Consider the following 23,102-nt stretch of genomic DNA (forward strand, 5'->3'; position numbering starts at 1 on the left):
ATACCTCGCGGCAGGTACACTATCAGAGTCAAAAACACAGGCAAGAAAACTACGCTGTAAAGCATTGAATTATCAACTCGTCGATAACATCCTTTACAGACGTAACTTTCTTGGCCCACTCTTAAGATGCGTGGACAACCAAGATGCTGACTACCTCCTAAGGGAAGTACACGAAGGCATCTGTGGAGTACACGCAGGTCCACGCGCTGTTGTAGCTAAGCTAAACAACGCGGGATACTTTTGGCCGGGGATGCATACGGATGCGCTGGCATACATCAGAAAATGCAGGTCTTGCCAGCTCTACGCACCCAACACGCACCGCCCGAAGAATGAACTTGTTCCAGTCACCTCTTCATGGCCATTTCAGAAGTGGGCAATCGATGTGACAGGCCCATTTCCTACAGCAGCAGGAAATGTTCAGTTCCTAGTGGTAGCCATCGACTACTTCACCAAATGGATAGAAGCAAAACCCTTAGCCTAAACAACCGCGAAACATATCAAAAAATTTATTTGGGAATTTATTATTTGTCGTTTTGGACTTCCACAGAATTTGGTGAGCGATAACGGCACCAACTTTGCTGACAAGAAGCTACAACAGTGGCTGAAGGAACTTCAAATCACCCACACCTTTACCTCAGTTGCACACCCGCAAGGTAATGGTGAGGTGGAAAGAGCAAATAAGAGCATCGTCGAAGGCATAAAGAAAAGACTCTTGGAACACAGATCCGGCTGGGTGGACGAGCTTCCGCACGTCCTTTCGGCAAACAGAACGCTGAAGAAGGCCAGTACGGGAGAAACCCCGTTCAGTCTCACTTATGGCACTGAAGCCATGGTCCCGGTCGAAATTGGTTTACCCTCACCAAGGGTCTTGATTCAGCCAGAAGACAATGATGCGGAAAGACGGTTAGACCTTATGCTAACCGAGGAACGCAGAGACTTAGCCGCAGTGCGTGAAGAGAACTACAAGCGACAAATGCAAAAGTACTACAACACGCGGGTAAAACTCTGCAACTTCAATGTAGGAGACTACATACAGCGTAACAACGAGGCTTCGAACCAAGAACGCCCAGGAAAGCTGGCCCCGGTCTGGGAAGGGCCATACATTATCAAAGAAGTTCTGGGAAAGGGCGCATACCAGCTCGAAAGGCTCGATGGCACTCCCATCCCAAGAACATGGAATGGAGCTCAATTACGCAAATGTTATATGTAGATCAATTCCAAACTTGTAAAGGCCGAGAGCCACTTCTAATGGAAATGATTCTCCTTTCACAATGTGTTGATAGCCTTACCTTTATACTTATGAACTTCCCACACTGATGTGCCGGTATTCACCGCATAAATAGGGGAAGAAGTAAGTCGTTACGTGTGGAAGGCGGCAAAACCCGCATAAACACAACGGTAAAAATTTCAAGTTTTAAGGAAAACCTCCACGCAGGTCAGATGTAGGTAAAGTTTAGCCATCCTTGTAAGTGCAAGTGACGGTCTTACCCGCACAATCACGAACAAGGAGGCAAAACTTCAACCTATTATCTACCACGTCCAAAGGTTAACTTATTCTGAACACTTAGAAAATTTCAAAGGAAAAGATGAGGAAAACTTCCACGCAGGCCAGATATAAGTAAAGCCATCCTACTAAGTGTAAGTGACGGTCATACCCGCACAATCATGAAAGAGGAAGCGAAACAAACTTATAATTTGCCACGTTAAAAAGTTAACTTATCTAAGTACTAAAGAAATTGCTAAGTTATATCAAAACATGCGTAGAATAAACAAGGCAAAGAACTAACACAATCTTTATTCCATCAAATTCAAATATTACAAAGATTGCTGGGTGCATACCCGCATACAAAAGAAGCTATACAAAAGCAAAAATCTACGCTAATGGTGGAAAGGGATCTTCAGGATCATGCTTCAGGACCACTTCCACTTGGACCCGCACCATCAGTCGAGCGTGGCGGTTCAAGGAAAGCTTTAAGGATAGCTAGCCCATCATCAGCAGCAGCGACTTCGTTTACCTTCTCCACCACCGGATGCGGGAAGGCGGCATACTGATTCACTGCTTGGTCATAAACAGCTTCAGTATCCACATTATACAAAGGGAAGTTGGAAGGCGGGATGCCTTTCTCAACAAACCCTAGACCAAGCAGGAAGCCGGCCTTTTCCCCATCCTCATGAGAAGTGTTGAGGGCTATGCTCATGGCATCGTCATAAGACGTCTCCGTGAAGACCCGATGCACAACCTACAAAAAAAAATATACAAGTATCAAACCCTTTTCTATTTACAAAGAAAAGCGTAAAGACATGAAAAGCTTACCTGAGACAACGCTTCTCGAAGAAGCCATTCCTTGGCAACCAGAGCTTCTTGAAGGGCGGCTTGAGCTTGATTACAGGCGCGTTCGGCTTCACTTTTATTTAGGTTGGCAAGCAACAGTTCCTTTGCAGCAGCCTCTTCGACGCCCTTTAACTTCCGCTCAGTGTGGTCAAGCACGCCCCTCTGGTCCAGGATCTCTTGGAGCTTCTTCGCGTCCTCCATCGCCAAGGCATCATGAGCCTGTTGGAGCGCCTCTAATTTAGCTTTAAGTTCCTCATTCTCGAGGCGTAGAGGCTCAGCAACAGCTTCAGCCTTGGTGGCCCTTTCAGTCGCGTTCCTAGCAGTTTCCTTAGCTAGCCGAAGCTGTTCGTTAACAGCTTGGGCAGCCTTGGAACGGGCCTCGAGACGGGCCTGAACCTCAACTTCAAGGGCCTTGAACGCCTTCTCCTTCTCTGCGGCCGCGGCAGAGAGCCTCCTATTCTCCTCCCGGACAGCCCGCGCCTGAGCTACTTCCTGTATGCGAGCTGCTTTTAACTTGTCGTTTTCACGACAAAGCAGCTCGACGAGCGGCTGCATCCGGGCCAGGAGAACCCGAAGCTCATTGGTTAGCCTACCCTCCTGGTAGCTAGCCATGGCTTCCCCCAACGCACCACTGGGAGCTGCGTGACGAGCCCACTCCACAGGTGTGCGAAGGGTTGTTCCTCGGCGGATGTTCCATCGAGGAACATACACTTCATTGGAATCCGACACTGCAAAAAACAAAAAGCAGTTAGGAAAAGATGATATAAAAAAAAATAATAATAATAAATAGGCCAAAAGAACCCTACGCACCTGTAGGGTCAATAACAGGCCGATAGCCGCAAAACCCATCACCTGAACCCAAGGGAAAGCCGTCCAAGAGGTCAGGTAGATGGGAAGGAGGCAGAGGTTGGCGAGAAGCCCCATGCATACCTGAAGGATCGGCCGTCGTTGCCGATGACGGAGGAGGCATGGTGAAGGCCGCCGCGGCCGCCGCTGCGGAATCCGCAGCAAAAGTAACCGCCGGCTCATTGAAAGATGCGGTAAAAATGGCACTGACAGCCGGCGGTGATGTCATCACAGCTGGAACAGTTGGCTCAATGGATTGAGCAACTGAACCAGCGGAAGCAGGCGCAGCCGCCTGGGTCGTCGCCTCAGGTAGGCTGACCAAGCCTACCGTCATGGGCGGGGGAGTACTCTTCCCTGCTCCACCCTGGAATGCGTCAACATCCACGCCTGCACAAAGAAAAGTATTAAAGATGGAAAACTATGAAGTTAAAAGATAAAGTTTGTACTTACGGGTTTTCTTGAGCCTGAAAGTGCGGACAGGTGGGGATGAACCCGATGGAGCCGGCCTCTTTGCGCCGCTCACCATCGTCATCCGGGGCTCTCCGGAGGTGACAGTCGTCACAGCCTCCGGAGCGGTGGTCTTCTCACCACCGGGGTTCCCCGCCACCTCTTCGCTCTCGGCCTCGGAGTCAGACCGAGGCACCGGATCGGCAGTGGAGGCCACCTTCTCCTTCCCCTTCCCGCCGGCAGCCTTCTTCTTCCTCACCAACGGAGGACCATCTGCGGATTCCTCATCAGAACATAATATTAGAGGAATTCCAGCAGAGGTTTCAACATTGAGGGGTCGAGGGTTGAATAGCGCCTTACCTGGCCGCCTGGCGCTCAGGATCTCGTGGCCTAGCGGGTAGACCTCCACGAACCGATCCGCCGTTTGTTCTAGGATGGGCAACTCGTTCTCGTCTAGAGCGCGAGTACCCATCCGAGCGGGACCGTCAGCCTCCCGCGGATACAGGAGCGACTGCAAGTCGTTCCCCTCTGAAATAAACAGGAAAGAAGTTAGAAGAGATTCTAAATCAACAAAAAGAAACAGAGCACCATAAGGAACAGAGTTCAAACCGTATTCGAGGATGATCGGGATCTTTCGCGCATCCGCATCCTTCCACACCCGGCTCATCCCGAGCATCACCATCCCGGACTCCGCAAACCGGTAAACCGGAGATTGGACTCGGGATATCCTCGAGAACCATTCCGCCTCCTGGTAGTTGGAGGCGTAAAGGCTGGGAAGTGCTTGCCCATTTTTGAATTTCATGGCAAGGGGGATGGCACGGGCGGAGATGAAGAAGAACTCCCGCTTCCACGAGCGAAGACTGCGCTCGGTTGCGCAAATCTTCAAACCCTTTATCCGGGTTATCAGGGTATACCACCCCTGGATTGTAAGGCCCCGTTACCGGTAACCCTACTTTCGTGTTGGATTTACTCATAAACACTGTTCTAAATATCAGAGTTAATTAAAAACTTTACGCGGAATATAAAACTTTCATAAAACATTACATATCGATTCATAATCATGTCTTAAAACATTCCTCTTGTCTTTCAAAATCAAAACATAACTTATAAAACATATCAGATCTTCAGATGCCAGGCTTTAGTCTTCTGCCATGTGTCCTCCACTCAAGCCAGCTGTCTCAACCTACTCACCTGCGTGCATACTAAAAGTCAGCTACGCTGAGTGAGTTCTAGTTAATCATACAATACCATACAATACCTTATTACATACATACGTACTTAACCTCATAACTTTCTTTCATACACACATAAGTACTCATGCCTTCATTCTTACTTACATACTTTCTTTCTTACTTACATACTTTCTTTACATTCATAATCATACGTTTTAAAGAGCCTTTCGCCCTATAACCTCACAGATATTATAAGGGTCTGGTCCCTAACATCACAGATATTATAAGGGTCTGGTCCCTAACATCACAGATATTATAAGGGTCTGGTCCCTAACATCACAGATATTATAAGGGTCTGGTCCCTAACATCACAGATATTATTAGGGTCTGGTCCCTAACATCACAGATATTATTAGGGTCTGGTCCCTAACATCACAGATATTATTAGGGTCTGGTCCCTTGTTTTCGAATATTAGTAGGGTTCGATTCCCTCTTCGTTACCATACAACCATACATCATACCTCGAGTATTATTGGGGCTCGGTACCCTTTTCGTAACCATACAACCATACAACCGTCATTTCCTTCCTTTATTAACTTTATTACGTTCATACACATAAACATACATATCATACTTGCCATATTTATAACGTTACAACCTGACAGTACGTGCAATATCCGAAGATCGTTCACGTACCATCAAGCAATCATCCATACATATCATACTTACCATATTTATAACGTTACAACCTGACAGTACGTGCAATATCCGAAGATCGTTCACGTACCATCAAGCAATCATTCATACATAACATACTTACCATATTTATAACGTTACAACCTGACAGTACGTGCAATATCCGAAAATCGTTCACGTACCATCAAGCAATCATTCATACATATCACATATATCACATATGGCATACACTTATCACTTAGGATAAATGTATTAACAACACATCAAGTATGCACACAGCCCCGAAAACATAACAAGGAATGGGGCTAGAAACTCACCTGGATCCTGTTACGCTCGCCGTTGATCGTAATTCCTTTCTTTAACTGGGCTCGGCTAACTGTATAATATTTACACATATCAATTAACTACTACTACTCGCTTTGTATTTCTATCTATAAACGACCCACAACGAACGGGGGTCCGGGGGCAGCGCCCCTGGCAGCGGGGTTCTAGGGGCGGCAGCCCCTAGCGGGGTCCAAGGGGCAGAGCCCCTGGCTGGGGTTAAGCTGCCAGGTCAGCTTGGAAAAATTTTATTTTCGATAACTGCCTTAACACATTTTCCATTAGGTTTTTACTTTATTTTATAAACGGACTTCACTTCAGGCGAAGTTAAACCTTAGGCGAACTTGGCTTCAGGCGAAGTTATACCTTAGGCGAACTTGGCTTCAGGCGAAGTTAAACCTTAGGCGAACTTGGCTTCAGGCGAAGTTATACCTTAGGCGAACTTGGCTTCTGGCGAAGTAAAACCTTAGGCGAACTTGGCTTCAGGCGAAGTTATCCTTAGGCGAACTTGGCTTCAGGCGAAGTTAAACCTTAGGCGAACTTGGCTTCAGGCGAAGTTAAACCTTAGGCGAACTTGGCTTCAGGCGAAGTTATACCTTAGGCGAACTTGGCTTCTGGCGAAGTAAAACCTTAGGCGAACTTGGCTTCAGGCGAAGTTATCCTTAGGCGAACTTGGCTTCAGGCGAAGTTAAACCTTAGGCGAACTTGGCTTCAGGCGAAGTTAAACCTTAGGCGAACTTGGCCGTAGGCGAAGTTATCCTTAGGCGAAGTTACACTTGAAGGCGAAGTTACGCTTGAAGGCGAAGTTACGCTTGAAGGCGAAGTTCATCAGGCGAACTTATTCTTGCAGGCGAAGTTATCGCGCTGCAGATCTGTTTTGCCCATAAATCCTTCGTTTCTTAGCCAAATAACTCGATTTTGGTACCCACGGAATCGTATGATCGGCGCCTACAAATCCCAACCATCAAATCGGCCTAAAATTGACGTTTTAGGGGTCCGATTTGGGCAGTTTGGGTTTCGGGTCCGGTTAACCCATCCAATCCTAACCATTTTCAGTAATATTAACTTTGTTGGATTTGTTCTTACCTTACCAACTCAGATCTATCAACGAAATCTCGGGTCTCGGCTTCGAATCTTGATCGGTTAGAATGCGGTGTTTTGAGGAGTGTGTGGAGTGTGTGTGGAGTTTGGTGAGAAATGAGATATTTTGGGATTTTGGGGGTATTTATATCCCTGAAATCCCATTCTCATTTATCCTATCTCAATTAATCCAAGTCCATGACCCGCTCCTACCCGATATTAATAATTAAAAACGCGAAATCACTAACATAACTTTCTTTATTCAACATTATAAATTTTAGGATGTTACATGGATGCACCTCCAAGAGTAGAAGGTCATCAGGCGGTCGACAAAGGGCTCGATGCCCAGAATCCGGCACACCCACTCGAAATGACGAATCTTCGCGATCGCCATCGGGTGCACCTCGGTCAGGTGCACACCGTGCCTCTCTAGGACACGGTACACAAACTTTGTCAACGGGAACCTAAGATTCCCGTAAACAAAGAATGCAGCATATACCCCGATCTTGCCTCTGGGGGCATCATACACCGTCTGATGGGGTTCATGAAACTCAGGCTCGAGAGACTCGAGCATGAACTTCCTGACGATGTACTGATACAGATCGACAGGCAGAGCACACTGGCACTCGCCAGCAGTACTCTTGTCATCGACGAACACCCCAGACTCCTGGGCTGTAGATTCGAGATCACGAGAAGACATCTTGCAGATGAAAGAAGAAAACGATTTCAAGAGAATGCTCGACTGAAAGGTGAGTATTCGCCGGAAATCGTTTTGAAGATGAAGAGAAAAGTGAAAGTGTGGATTACAAAGAACCCTCTCCCCCTTTATATACTAATCGCAATTAATGCGATGAATTTAATGCGGAGGAGAGAGAAATCGAAGGTGCAATGAAACTATGACACGCGGCAAAAAGCAAGCTGGCAACAGCTGTTGAAAGGACGCGTACCATTAATTTCGCGGTCACGCGCCCGAAAAATCGCGCCCACGCGCCTGAAAAAGCGTCTGGAATGACCAGGTACTGCCACGTCACCATAACTTCCTGCTCGTCCTGACACAGTCAGAAGAAACCGTCGCACGACGTTTCAGAGGTTTGGACTGTTCTTATCCTTTCACCAACTCTTCGAATTTCAAAAAAAAATTCAAAAAGATTCAAAAGTAAGCGGGAAAATACCCCTTACCTTGGCAACCAAATAACCATAAGACGGGTGCGGGTACAGTGTCAAGGCAAAACCCTTCACATACTTAGCACCCGCAGGGAATTGACGCCAGGAGTACCTTGGAAGTAAAGTAACCGTAAGACGAGTGCGGGTACAGTGTCAAGGCAAAACCCTTCACATACTTAGCACTCTGCAGGGAATTTAAACCAAGAAGGATCTTCTGGGCCATGCTTGCGGAAACGGGAATAACATCCCCGCATGACGGGAACGTCGAGAACTATATTGTTTGAAACTCCAAGATGGAATTGGTGGTTTTAGCATAATTGATCAATATGTTGAAAACTACCAAAACCCCATGGAGAATCCACACAAGTGGGACTCAACGCTCCTGACTTGCGAGGAGGTTACAAACCTACCCGCTTCATACCCAAAGATCAAGCAGAAAAGTCGGGAATTTCTGCGTGACATCAGGAAAACCGCGGGAAGAATCCCCACGGAAAACCTAAAAACTAAAAACCCTTTTCAAAACCCATTGCTAGTCCAAAAGTTCACCTCACTTATTAATAATTCATGAGAAGAACATTGGACTGGGGGGACTTGAAGAGGTAGGTCCCAGCAGAGCCCAGTTGGACCCGCAAGACTCACCTTGAACAGGGACGTCTGCGCAACGACCAACTGCTCCCGCAGGACCCACCATGCTCAGAGAAAACCTTACGCGCAGTACGCCAGCTGTACCCGCAGGGAAAGCCTCCCAATGGTGAAGTACCCCGCCTGTTTCCGCAGTTGCGGATACAAGCCATCAGGGAAGGCTACCCGCACTAACAGCAAGGCTACACGCACAAGGCACTAGCTACTTCAGTAGTCACATGAAGGAATGAGCAAGGCGGGAATACTCCCGCCTAAATGAGCCAGTCCGTATGCTTCTGGAAGATCTTTTGTACTATACCTACTAAGGTATGGGCAGAACAGACGATCTGACCAGAACAGCCCATGAACCAATCACAGGGTGACAGCTCACCGACAACAGTACGAGGAGGAGCACCCTCTAGTACTGTTTGTCACTATTAGCCGCTGCCTACTCACCAACCCCTGCTATAGGACGTGCGCAGCCTACAGTTGGTGGAACAGTGCATAGCCGGCAGTAAAGGAACAGTGTACAGCCGACCTTGTTACTGTCGGCCGTAGCCTATCCACCAACCAGCATGGCCTGTGCGTAGTCCACTGTTGGTAGAACAGGAATACTATTCAGCCGGCTGTACCTTCTAGGAAACCCGCCTTCGGCTATAAATACTCCAACACCTTGGAATGGTAAGGACATCATCTGATATCTCATCTTATCTAGCAATCTCTTAATATACAATTATATTCAGAGCAATCTAGTCTGATTCTCACGCCGGAAGGTGGTCACAAGGAGGAACCCCCCCCCCTTCTCAGTGACGAGCTTACGGTGTCTGTTTTGCAGGTCATCTGAAGAACAATCTTCTCTGCTGAACCTCATCCTCGTGGGAAACATTACTTAACCCCCAGATTATCTATAATCTGCCCCGGGTCACTTAGTGTTTCTTCAGATATAGAACCGAGTATTCAAAATACTATATTTCTGAGTATTGAAAAAACCTTATTTTCTGGTTTTTCTTAAAGTATTTTTCGGGTAGATTAGGTTTTTTAAGGGGATGCGCTGTTTTGAGATATTTTTTAAATAACTTCAGGCATCTGAAAAACCCGGGTATAAACCATTTCAGTTTTCTTTTTTGGTTCAGGCTTCTTGTGCACTTTTACACTCAACGTTTGGTTCGTTGTATTTTCTTATTTTATAAATACAGAATTATAACACTTGTAATGATTGTGACATTTGCTAGCTAAAGTCATATCATTGGTAGTAAAACAAATAATATATTTATTTTTCCACATGTTGGTGCTTCAGTTAACAATCCACTTCGTCACTTTCTTCTTTCTTCCCCAAATTTACAGATCCCATCGATCTAATCATAATAATCATATCATAACATTCATATTTCATAATAATCATACCATAATAACATTCATAATAATAATAATAATAATCATCATCATAATCATGCTTGTGCTGCTTTCACACACTCACTCACACCCACCGATACTCTAACAAACAAACTCTTGTTAATTAATTAAATTAGTTAGTTACATCACACGTGCTAATGGCGGTGGTGGCACGTGCCGGCCGAGGCGGTGGCGGATCATCGGCGTTACGCGGCATCTTCTCATACCGGATATTCGTGTCAGCTATGTTCACTCTTCTCTTCTTCGCTACGGCGTCCGTACTCTTCTCGTCTCATCCTCCGCATTTCTACGATCACGCTGTAAGTCTCTCTCTGTTACTGTTACCAGTAATAATAATATAATATAATAATAATATTACTTTTGATATATTATTATTGTGAATTGATGTTGAGTAGATGCGATCATGCGACATGAGATTGGCATTGTGTGCAATTAGGTTCAGTTTTGCATGATTAAGACTTGATTTGTTACTTATTTTATTGTGAGTTTGTAATATCAGTTTTAGCTAGGTTTTAGCAATGGAATGGTGTAGTGTTGGATCGATTTTAGAATGATCAGTAGATGTTTAGTGGTATAAGAACAGTATGTATTTATTTTTGTACCTTCAGTAGAAAATTAGTATGATCACGCTGTAAAGTCTCTCTCTGTTATTACGAGTAATAATATAATATTATTATTACTTTTGATATATTATTATTATTATTATTATTGTTGTTGTTGTTGTTGTTGTGATTTGTGAATATGAAATTGACATTGTGTGTAATTAGGTTCAGTTTTGCATGATTCAGGCTTGATTTGTTAGTTATTTTATTCATTGTTAATAATTTGTAATATCAGTTTTAGTTAGGTTTTTAGCAATGGAATGGTGTAGTATTGGAGCGATTTTAGAATGATCAGTAGATGTTGAGTGTTATAAGAACAGTATATATGTAATTTTGTAGCTTCAGTAGAAAATTAGTTTCAGTTATGTATGATTAAGGATTGAATTGTAACTTTGTAAGTTATTTTGTTGTAGAATCAGTTATAGTTAAGTTTTTAGCATTGAAATTGTGTAGTATTGGAGCAATTTTAGAATGTTAGGTGAGATGTTGTGTGTTCTTGTTGACAGGAAATTCGAATTAAGTATAACTTAGTTTTGTAGCTTCAGTAGAAAATTAGTTTCAGTTTTGTATGATTAAGGATTCATTTGTAAGTTATTTCGTTGTAGAATCAGTTTTAGTTAGGTTTTTAGCAATGAAATTGTGTAGTATTGGAGCAAATTTTTAGAATGATCAGTTTCTTCTGTGTTAGGCTTCACTTTTCGATTTGAAATTGAGCTAGCACATAGTTAGTTTTGTAGCTTGTTGTGACAAATTAGTTGGATATATATAGACTAGGATTACAAAGATTAGGGCTGGCTATAATCAACTTAGGGCTGGGCCTATACTAAGACTTTATTAACTAATAAGTTTTGCATGATTAAGGCTCGATTTGTAAGTTATTTTGTTGTAGAATCAGTTTTAGCTAGGTTTTTTTGCAATGAAATTGTGCAGTATTGGAGCAATGCTAGGATGGTCAGTTTCTTCTGTTTGTTGAGGTGTTGTGTATCATTAGAACAAAGTGTTGCACATTTCAGTTTGAAATTGACAGTGTATAATTAATTTTGTAGCTTGTTGTGGTAATTTAGTTTCAGTTTTGTATGATTAAGGCTCGATTTGTAAGTTATTTTGTTGTAGAATCAGTTTTGGTCAGGTTTTTGCCAGTGAATTGTATAGTATTGGAGCAATATAGAATGATCAGTATTTTTGCATGTTTAAGAATCTTTTGTAAGCAATTTCATTGCAAAATCAGTTTTAGATAGGTTTTTAGCAATGAAATTGTATAGTATTGGTGAAATTTGATTTTTGTTGTGAGTTTTGCTCGCAATTTGATTAATATTGTTATGAGTAGCCTTACTTTTTATATACTATTGTGAATTTTGCTTGCAGTTTGATTTATATTGTGTTAATTGATTGGATAGATACGATCATGCAATTTGAAATTGACATAGTATGTAACTAATTTTGTAGGTTTTTTGTGGCAGATTAGTTTCAGTGTTGTATGATTAAGGCTTGATTTGTAGATTATTTCGTAGTAGAATCAGTTTTAGCTAGGCTTTTGGCAGTGAATTGTATAGTATTGGAGCAATTTTAGAATGATCAGTTTCTAACAATAACAGGATTTCAAATTAAGGTCGGACTTTTCAGTTTCAAATTGACATAGTATATAACTAATTTTGTGGCTTCAGTAGCAAGTTAGTTTCAGTTTTGTTAATTTTAAGGCTTGATTTGTAACTTATTTAATTGCAAAATCAGTTTTAGCTATGAAATTGTATGGTATTGAAGAAATGATTAATGATCAGTTTCTTCTGTGTTACTACTTACTTAAGATGCTGTGTATTATAAGATTAAGAACAATCATTTTATTTCATGTTAACAGGAAATTCAAACTACTGGGAGGGCATCTATGCACAGAACTTTTCTTGCTCTGAAATCAGATCCATTAAAGACTCGTTTGGAATTAATACATAAACAAGCAAATGATCACATTATGCTTGTGAATGCATACGCTTCTTACGCAAGAAAGCTTAAGCTTGAGATATCGAAGCAGCTTAAGACGTTTGATGACATGGCACAAAACTTTTCAGATTTGAGTATGAAACCAATGTATCGCACTGCGTTGTTTGATTCAAACGTGCCTGTAGATGAAGAAATCTTGAGACAGTTTGAAAAAGAGGTTAAAGACAAGATTAAGGTTGCTAGATTAATGATTGCTGAAAACAAGGAATCTTATGACAATCAGCAGAAAATTCAGAAGTTAAAAGATACGATATTTGCAGTCAATGAGTTGTTAGTTAAAGCCAAAAAGAACGGTGTGTTTGCTAGCTTAATTGCTGCTAAATCAACCCCTAAAAGTTTGCATTGTCTTGCAATGAGATTAATGGGAGAACGGATTGCAAATCCTAAAAGTTATACAGATGAGAAACCGAGACCTGAATTTGAAGACCCCTCTTTGTACCATTACGCATTATTTTCGGATAACGTGATTGCAGTTTCTGTTGTGGTGAATTCAACTGTAAATAATACTGTAGAGCCATGGAAACATGTTTTTCACGTTGTGACGAATAAAATGAATCTTGCTGCAATGAAAGTTTGGTTTAAATTGAAGCCAGTCGGAAGAGGTGCTTTCGTTGAGGTGAAAGCGGTTGAAGAGTTTACTTTCTTGAATTCTTCATACGTTCCAATACTCAGACAACTCGAGTCTGCAAATTTACAAAAGCTTTACTTGGACGACAAGTCAGATAATGATAATGAAAACGAAAATGAAACCAAAGACGAGAAAAACACAAAGCATTTGTCAATGTTGGATCATCTTATGTTTTACTTGCCAGAAATGTATCCAAAGCTCCACAAGATATTGTTTTTGGATGATGATGTTGTTGTTCAGAAAGATTTGACAGCGTTGTGGAAAGTTGACTTGGGTGGAAAAGTCAACGGGGCGGTCGAGACATGTTTTGGATCTTTTCATCGTTATTCTCATTATTTAAATTTCTCGCACCCGCTGATTAGAGATAAGTTTAATCCTAAGGCTTGTGCTTATGCTTTTGGCATGAATATATTCGATCTTGATGCATGGAGACGTGAACGATTAACCGATCAGTATCATTACTGGCAGGATCTGGTAAGTTTTTGCTTCTTAACAATGTAATATTAGAGTTATTTACACAAATGGTCCCTGCGGTTTGGACAAGCTAACACCTTTGGGTACTAAGGTATAAAAGTAACAAGTTTGGGGTTTGTGGTTTCAGTTTTGTAACGAGTTTCGGGTCTAAGGCTAATTTCCATTAACTTTTCTGTTAACTTGACCAAAATACCCTTTCCAATAAAGAATTTTATACATATTATCATATAATATGTATATTATTATTTATTATAAGGGTATTTTTGTCATTTTACCTAAAAATTAATAAAAGTTGGCCTTTGATTTCAAACTCGTTACAAAGTTAAAACCCCAAACTTGTTACTTTTCAGACTTTAGTACCCAAAAGGTGTTACTTGGGCCAAACCACAGGACCGTTCGCATAATAAACTTTTAATATTAAAAATAGTTTGATTATTACTCCCTCCGTCCCATTAAAAGTGTTCACATTTTCTTTTTTATTTGTCTCATTACAAATGTCCACTTTCAAAATTTATTAGCCAATTTCCAAGTTTACCCTTAAACACACACAACTAACATTAATAAACAATATTTATGGACCCAATTTCCAAGGGCATTATTGTCATTTGGTATTATTATTATTATATATTGGTATTTTGGTAAAAATTGGTAAAAAGTAGTGTTTATGAAAAAAACTGATAATTTGTGAATGTCGGTTTGATCAGAACGAGGATCAGAGTTTGTGGAAATCGGGGAGACAACCGCCTGGTCTGATGACATTCTACTCGACAACAAAATCATTAGACAAAACATGGCATGTTCTTGGACTAGGATACAACCCAAGTATAAGCATGGACGAGATTAAGAAAGCTGCTGTCATACATTATAACGGGAATATGAAACCATGGCTCGATATTGCGATGAACCAATTTAAGAAACTATGGACTCGTTATGTTGATAATGAAATGGAATTCGTGCAGATGTGCAACTTTGGTCTATAAACAGAGTTACTGTTCTTAGTAGTGTAACGTTGAGCCTGTGCTAAGCGAGGCTAGTGTCGCGTTACTTTTTCACACGTCATCATAGTTTACCGTGTTATAATTTCAAGTTGAACGATGCGTGCAGGTAACATATATGTTTGATTCTTTCGTCTCTCTTGTTAAGTTTAAGGTGTTAGATTTTGCAGATTTATTGTTAACCGAACTGTCGATTCCTTTTTTATCTGTTAGTATATTTATGGGTTGACGGTTTTTGGTGGTGGCGGTGGTTGGAAGGGGAGTGGCAACGAATCAACGACAACAATGTGGTAGCATTGATGTGACGACGACAACACAATAATATGACCGAATGGATGATTTTAAAGGGGATTTTGGACCTTTTTTGTTATGACATTAGCAAGCGAGTTTTAGAAAGATAATCGTTATGGTGTTTAACATAGTTAATTAAAAGCGTTAAAAGTGGCGGTTTGAGTCTAGTTATGTGTTAAATGTTATTGCATGTTGAGATTGTTGGTGTTATTCGATGTGCGTTGATTATTATTCATACGTTGATAATTTGTTATGATATGCACGAGACGTGTTACAAAACGAGTTTTATGTTATGTTACGTTATGTTAAGTTGATATTATATTTGAATGAGTTCATCATGGATGACCTTACAAGAGTGGTCAGTGATCTTTCGATAATAGTCGTGGGTATTGTCAGCAGTCTGTTGTAGAGGTACACAAAATACCCGGTTCTGGACCTGACCCGGAACTGGTTCCTACCCGTACTTGACACACAGGTACGACCAGGTATAGCATTTCTCCCCAGAGCCGTACCCGGAACCGACCCAGACCCGCCATAATCGGAAATACCCTGTCAAACCCCGACTCGAATTCGGATAACCCGGTCAAATTCTCGACTATACCTGGAACCGGTTTCCACCTGGCCTGGTTTTGACTGTTGTTGACCGTACCCGGAACCGACCCGGACCCGCCATAATCGGAAATACCTGGTCAAATACTCGACTATACCCGGAACCGGTTCCTACCTGACCTGATTTTGATTGTTGTTGACCGTACCCGGAACCGACCCAAACCCGCCATAATCGAAAATACCCGGTCAAAACCCGACTTGAATTCGGAAAACCCGGTCAATACTCGACTATACCCGGAACCGGTTCCTACCTGACCCGGTTTTGACTGTTGTTGACCATACCCGGAACCGGTTCCTACTCGATTCCGGTTTATGAAAATACCCGGTTTGTGCACCTCTAGTCTGTCTCTGTCGCAATATAACTATTTTTCCGATAGTAATTACCGACGGAATCCATCAGTTATCTCTATCATATGGGCTATTACTATATTTCCTAATCAAATCTTGATAGTAAAGTACATTCTTTCAAAGATATCTCTATTAACAAATAAGTGATAATATTAATATTAATACTAATAACAAATAAACAAGTAAAGATCAAAAGGAATTAGCCACAAGAATGGCCTGTCTGCACCTAGCTTTAGCCTGCTGAATCCTCTCATTCAAAGTCTCTTCTTTCACAGAGGCTTTCACCATTGCCAAATCCATCTCCATCAGCTTCAAAACCCGAAACAACTCGGTCACCATCCGCTCCTCCACCTTCCCGTCGTCTAACAACACCTCCGCCTCCTCTCTCGCCCTCTCCGCCACAATCTCCCCTACTTTTGCCAACAATGCCGTTGATCCGTAATCTCGGTCCATCAGCTCATCCAGTTTCTCAAGGAAATCCATTATCACGTAACCTGTAGGGCATGAAACCGAAAAAACCAATCAGGAATCAAAATACCGAAGAAAACCAAAGAGAAATAAAAACCGACGGTTTTGTTCGGTTTTGGTTATGCATGTAATAAAAACCAACTAAATTGAATTTTTTTATAGATTTTCATTTTTAAGGAATTTAATAAATATATAACTCAAATATTTTATCCTAAATGTGTATTATTCAATTAGTTATTAATTAACAAAATCATTTGGGCTCAAATTCGTTACTTTTTGCTAATTTATTTGGCCCAAAAATTTTCAAGCTCAAATGACAAAACTGGAAAAACCGAAATTAACAAAAACTGACAGTTTGCTTTTATGGTTTTGTAAAAGTCAAACTTACGATTCAGTTTTGGTTTTGCATGTAATAAAAAACTAAAAAAACTGAACTGAATGCATAGATTTTAATTTTTTTATTTATTATATAACAAAATAATAATTCATCAAAATTTTCAAGCTCAAATGCAAAACCAAGAAAACCGAACAATTTTCAAAAATTCAAAACCGAAGTTTCGGTTTTTGTTTCCATTAGCCAACCCAAACTGAACCATGTGCACCCCTACCTATCGGTTTCTCCAGAGGAATCGGCACCGTCCTCTTCCACCCGACTTCAAAATTCGGTGGTTCCGGTTTCACAAGCCCGGACTTGGATTTTCGGTCCCGAATAATTTCCGATCTCCGACGTTTTTCGATCGGGAAGGCTTCCGGGCTGGTGGTGGCAGAGGAGTCTGGTAAGGGGAAATCTGGTGATGAATTTGAATTTGAATTTGAAGTGCATTTTATTAAGGTGGGTTTGTTAAGTAATGGATTGATAGAGGCTTTGAATGTGTGGATATAGAAAACTAGTGATGGTGAAGTAGCAGTAGCCATTGCAGCATAATATCATCAAGTGAATGAAGAGCAGATAATAATATGTCTTATCTTGACCCGCCAATATTATTTGTTTTAAGATAAAAACTTTTTTTTTTTCATATTTGAAAATTGGGCTCAGCTCGTTTTAATTTACGAGAGCTTGAGGTTAGCTTGTTTCGAAAGGTTTTGTAAAGCTTAAGCTCTACTCTAGAGTCGTCTTTTCAAGTTCAAGCTTGAGTTCAAGTTATGTTCAGCTTATTATTTATTTTTAAAACGGGGCGACTTTTGTTTTTATGTTTAGGTCACCGTACTCTTCAATTTGAAGAGTCGTATTGCTCCACTCTACCATACTATGTTGTTTTAACAGAGTGTGCGTTGGCCTCAGAGTTTGGTTTGGGCGTTCATTAGGAAACCATACCAGGGGCTGCCACATGACAATCGTTGTGTCACTACAAGAGCAGAACTCTTTGGCGTAACACACGGTGGGACGAAAACCGGGTGGGCTCGGGATTCAAAACTGACAATCAAAAACGAGTACGGAATCGACCAAAAAGAAACCATAACCCAATCCGTCCTGTGTGAAAACTCGTGTTAGCTTGAAACCTGAACCGAACATGTTTCAATCTGAAACCCATTTCGTGCCGAAACATGTCTCGTGCGAAAACTCGTTCCGATCTGAAACCCACCACATTTCCTTAGGACACTAACCCACATCGACTCATTTCTTTGGATTTGTCGACCCATTTTGACACGAAAATAACAAGTTGGAATTTCAAATGACTTATTTTGACATATTTAATTAAAATCCTGACCCAAACCAACCCAATTAATTTTTAAAACAACCCAAATTGACTCATTGAAAATGATTTGGGTCAAGATTGTCACCCCTACTCAAATCCTTCATTGTCATAATTTAACAAAAGTGATACAAGTAGGGATTAAACTTGAGTCTTCACTCGAGAATCTAAGCCTCTTTCCAATAGATCAGAAGTGGGGATTGGATTCGACTTATTTACTATTTGTCAATAATTTATATACAAATATAATTATTTTTATTTTTTTAGTTATAGTGTTTATATATAACAAAATATATATTATTTTATCATAATTTAATATATAATAAATATTATTATATAAATATATTTAATAATGACATGTGTGTAACGGTAAGGCTTAGTATTTTAAAGTTTAGATTTAAAACCTGACTTAAGGGGTTTTCCTCACAGTGGTAGGTTTCTACTTTGATAGTGTTTTTAGGTAACTTAGGCCTATAACGTCAAAACAAATATAGACGGTTGAAATTTTTTCTCGGGAAAACTTACTCGCGTATTGGGGGTAGTTTCAAGCGTTCAAAACATTTTAACACATTAAATAAATATTATAAATTATAGGCTCATTAAGCTTGAGCTCGATAAATGAAATTAGGGGACTCTTTATTAAACAAGCTTATTTCAAAGCTCGAGCTTGTTTTAACTCAATTTAATTCAAAAATTTAACAAGCCGATCTCGAGTAGCTTATGAGACGACTTGTCTCGTTTGCACCCCTTTATATCACACAAAACACAATACAATAACAAAAACTTACAATTATTATTAAACCTAAATGTGCCAACTTATGGGACGAATGTAGCTAATGTCACATGTAGCCCATTTATGCAGATTGAAAATTGATCCAATGGACCGACTTGAGGTTGATTTCATGCGTTTGATATATAAAATAAAATAAATAGACTAACCGGGTTAGCGATAAACCGGTTTGGACGGTGAACGAGTCATGTTCGGATTGAACTTACACACTCATTACATTTTCAAAATAAAACTTATAAATTTAAAATGATTACAATCTATCTGTCGGAATACATCTAATTTAACCTGCCAACTTATTTGACCACCTGAGATAATCAAGGTTGTGTTTAGATTAAACGTGTATGTATTAGGTTCAACTTTTCAACACAATTAAGTTATCGGTTTGTGTTTAGGTTGGGTTACACTAATCCATCAACTTGAAGTCGACACGAATTACCACCCGGAGTAATACCTCTCGTACCATACACCAAACAGAGTGTATTCACCGTAGTTGACGTTTAAGAGTTTGTTTACGAGCTAATTGCAGTTTTAACACACAATTATTAAAAAAATAAAATAGGATTTCGTGTTACAAGTGACAAAAGTCGTCACGTTTCCTATTTTATTTCCTTATTATTAAATATCTTTTTATTTATAACAACAACTCACACACTCTCTAACTCTACTTCTAATTATATATTACATTTTTTTAACAACCAAAGAACTTGAAACTCACTGTTTTAAAACACAAAATTTTATCCGACGCTTATTATTATTAATTGTCCAAGTGATTATTTTTGAAGTGAAATATTTTAAATACGTAAAACCTTAAATAAACTTTATAGGGTTGTTTTCATTAAAAACTTATAATGAAAGTTTGAGAACATATATAACATTGGGATGTAACATGTATTGTATGAGTCTCAAACAACCCGGGCCACCACCACAAACCATCACATGACACGCATCGTTGTTGGACCACCTACACACAATTGATGGATCGTTGCTCAACCTTATACTCGTCTTTCCAAACCTGTCTTTCTGCTCAACATCTCCTTCACCAGTTGTATGTCGCTCATCACTATCGTTGTCGTTCGTTTGGATCCATCTTAATGTAAACCCAATATTATGAAACGATCGAAAAGTGGAAACAAGAAGAGCTTACACATAATGACTATCTAAGTATACAAAAGTGGCTTGTTTGGGTTGACACATTATTCGTAATAGGTGAACCACTAAACCAAATAAAATTGGTCATATATAAATGTAAATCAATTATCACAAGTAAAAGTGTTTAATTCATAAAAGATATAATTATGGAATAGTATAAAGTTTAAAATTAAAATGTTATTTATTTGTAAATGAAAAAATAAGTAAAAAAAAATGCTCACGGTATTATTTCGTCGGCGTTGATGAAATTTCCGAGCCAGAATAGTATCTGTGATTATTGAAAAAACTAAATCAAATTAGTCGGGCTGGCTGGCTTAGTCGGCCTAAACGAATTAATTTTTATTGTCGATGACTGGGTCGTTCATTTACATAATATCGTGCAGTTAGATTTTTGAAAGTATAAAAATGTTATGCTTAAAAAGATTGAACATTCCTTTTAAGTATCAACTGTTTACGTATTAAATGGGTTAGGAAAAATAAGGAGAAAAAAACTTAAGAGCAATAAATGGGTTCAAATAGTGCACCTTACGCGTTATATAATTCTTAACCTTCATATATGTGGCCTTTATTTTACACTTTTTTTGTTATTAAATTTTGTAGATAAAAAAAATTAGTTTAACTTGTTGGTTCCAAACCGTGAATAGGTTTTTCAATCCTAAACTGTTAAACTAAACCGTATTAATTCCAACTCAACTGAAAATTTGATTTAGTCCGGTTTGGACTCATAGGCAGATTCATGGTTACATAATCCTAAACTGTTAAATCAACTGTATTAATTCCAACGCAACCGAACAAACTGATTTAGTCCGATTTTGACTCATAGGCAGATTCACAGTTATATAATCTTAAACTATTAAACCAAACCGTATTATTTCCAACCCAACCGGTGTAATACATAGCCCGATTTTCTTGTTATAGAAGGTAGCTAAGGCCCACCGTCCCAATGTAATAAATAGCGCAATTTTCTTGTTTTAATCTAAATGTCTACCTTTCAATACTTCAAAGTTCAAACCCAAGTCCCAAACCAATTAAAATCTAATCCTAGTTGGTTAATTATGATTCTTGAACGCATCCCGCCATCGCCTCAACTTCAGCATCTCAAATACCGCTCTGACTTCTCATACTCTCCCATCACATCGCGTCGCCCCACTACCGTAGCCTTTGTATGGACTCTGGGCGGTCCGATAAGTTTAAACGAATATAAACATTATAACAAATTTCATTTCATCAAGTATTGTATCAAACTTAACACAAATGAGCTTAAAGTCATAGATACAAAATTACAAACTATTGTTCACACATAAACAAACTCTTTTTTTTTTATTTAATTTGAATGGAAATGAAATGACACGTGGCCATGTGGGTGGTTAATGGTTATGTATGTATGATTATATTATAAGAAACATTGCTGGCTGATGATGTAGTGTGTCGTATTAGTTAACTGCTTTGAAACTTGGTACCCAAGTTACATGCCAACCCAACACGTATCATTGTCGACCGGATGACGTATTCAACCGAACCGGTAGCTTCTAAACCGCACAAAACATGTGGTTTAATGTTTATATAATTATGTTTATATAATGGACCCAGCTACACATATTAGGCCTTCAAATCGTTATTTATTATGTTTATATAATTATAAGTTACCGAACAAGATGGCCATATAAATATAGCCTGTCATATGGTAACGCCCATTTTAATTATAAACTACTTTTTATGTTTAGTTTCGTAATTAGAAAACGAGAATTTAGGGTGGACTATTAAACTAAATGATTGGTCATATGAACATTTTGTTGATATTGACATTTTAAGTCGATATATTGTACAATAATGCCTTAACGTACGATAGGTACGCGAGACGCTCAAAGAAAAAAAAACAAAGGCAAAAATACTAAAACGCTCGGCCGAAAACCTAAAACGCTCAAAAACGGGTTTCGTGAAAAAAGTAAAAAAATTTATCGATTAACGATCCAAATATGTTTTTTTCGGTAAATCGATAAGTAATTGGGTATGTATTGATGATTCCGAGATGTTGAGATGTGATTTTATGAATAAATTTCGTGAATATAGATACTCTTGTACGTTAAGGTACGATAAGTATTATTGTATTGCATCTTTTCTCTTGACATTTTTATTATTTTCACTTTTTTTTTACTAGTTAAATGATTAAATAGTCCTGTTTTCAATCAAAAACTTTTAATTTTTCTTTTCGTTTATCAATTTCATCACTCCTTTAGATATTTTCTCACATATTGGTTACTCCTTTTGACTATTTTATGAATAAACTTTATTATACGCGTTAACGTTTTAATTAAAGTCACATATTTAATTTAACAAGCATTTTGCCTTCACATGACATAAACACGACTTGGTTGACATTTGAAAAATTCGTTAAGAACTTAGGTCAAAGTAAATATGCGTCAAAGCAAACGATGAAATCACCAATCTCTTCATTTTGCAACATATTGAAACTAATGTTCCATAATATTGCTTACTAGTTTGAGGCCCGTATATTACACGGATAATTGTTGAAAATTTTAAACTTTGACCATTAAGTGAAATACAGTTAACAATTTTTTTTTGTTTAATGAATCCTTTTATATTTCATAGAAACATCCAAACGATTTACAATGAAGCGGCAGGTAAGCGAGCAACAAGCTGCGCCGCAACCCCTCTTTTGGATAGCAAACTCAATCCGACTAAAAACAAAGTTTTGATTCTTATGGGCTGATACGTTACTATACACAACTTTCTGAACCCTATTCAAAAGGTCCACGGCATCTGGAGCTAAGAAACCAAAAGTGTCAAAGGCGAAGGGGATAAACACGTGTTGATTCTCCAAACAAGCTCTCTCGTGTTTAGCTACTTTGCCCGATGCCGCCTTCAATGCTGCCTGACCTGCTACAAATCCAGTGTCCCTAATCCCGACAAGAGGGGACACTCCTGTGAGGTCGACACAAGCGTGTT

General features: G+C 39.7%; 2 protein-coding genes across 2 annotated transcripts; one reads left to right on the forward strand and one right to left on the reverse strand.

Moving 5' to 3' along the window:
* Positions 1-10,229: 10,229 nt before the first annotated feature.
* On the forward strand, positions 10,230-15,138 carry LOC143635877 (putative galacturonosyltransferase 9). The gene is made up of 3 exons (XM_077103598.1): positions 10,230-10,391; positions 12,550-13,791; positions 14,496-15,138. Exons 1-3 carry the CDS (start codon positions 10,230-10,232, stop codon positions 14,769-14,771), a joined length of 1,680 nt encoding a protein of 559 aa, XP_076959713.1. The 3' UTR covers positions 14,772-15,138.
* A 1,028-nt stretch (positions 15,139-16,166) lies between these two features.
* On the reverse strand, positions 16,167-17,442 carry LOC143635837 (protein CHLORORESPIRATORY REDUCTION 41, chloroplastic-like). Its single transcript, XM_077103571.1, has 2 exons — positions 17,111-17,442; positions 16,167-16,528 (listed from the first exon to the last, which is right to left on the reverse strand). Exons 1-2 carry the CDS (start codon positions 17,415-17,417, stop codon positions 16,224-16,226), a joined length of 612 nt encoding a protein of 203 aa, XP_076959686.1. The 5' UTR covers positions 17,418-17,442; the 3' UTR covers positions 16,167-16,223.
* Positions 17,443-23,102: the final 5,660 nt, after the last annotated feature.

Source organism: Bidens hawaiensis, unplaced genomic scaffold (genome assembly GCF_021521415.1).
Source record: "Bidens hawaiensis isolate Kalapana, Puna unplaced genomic scaffold, B.hawaiensis_p1.1 tig00007737_1, whole genome shotgun sequence".
Lineage (NCBI taxonomy): Eukaryota > Viridiplantae > Streptophyta > Magnoliopsida > Asterales > Asteraceae > Bidens > Bidens hawaiensis.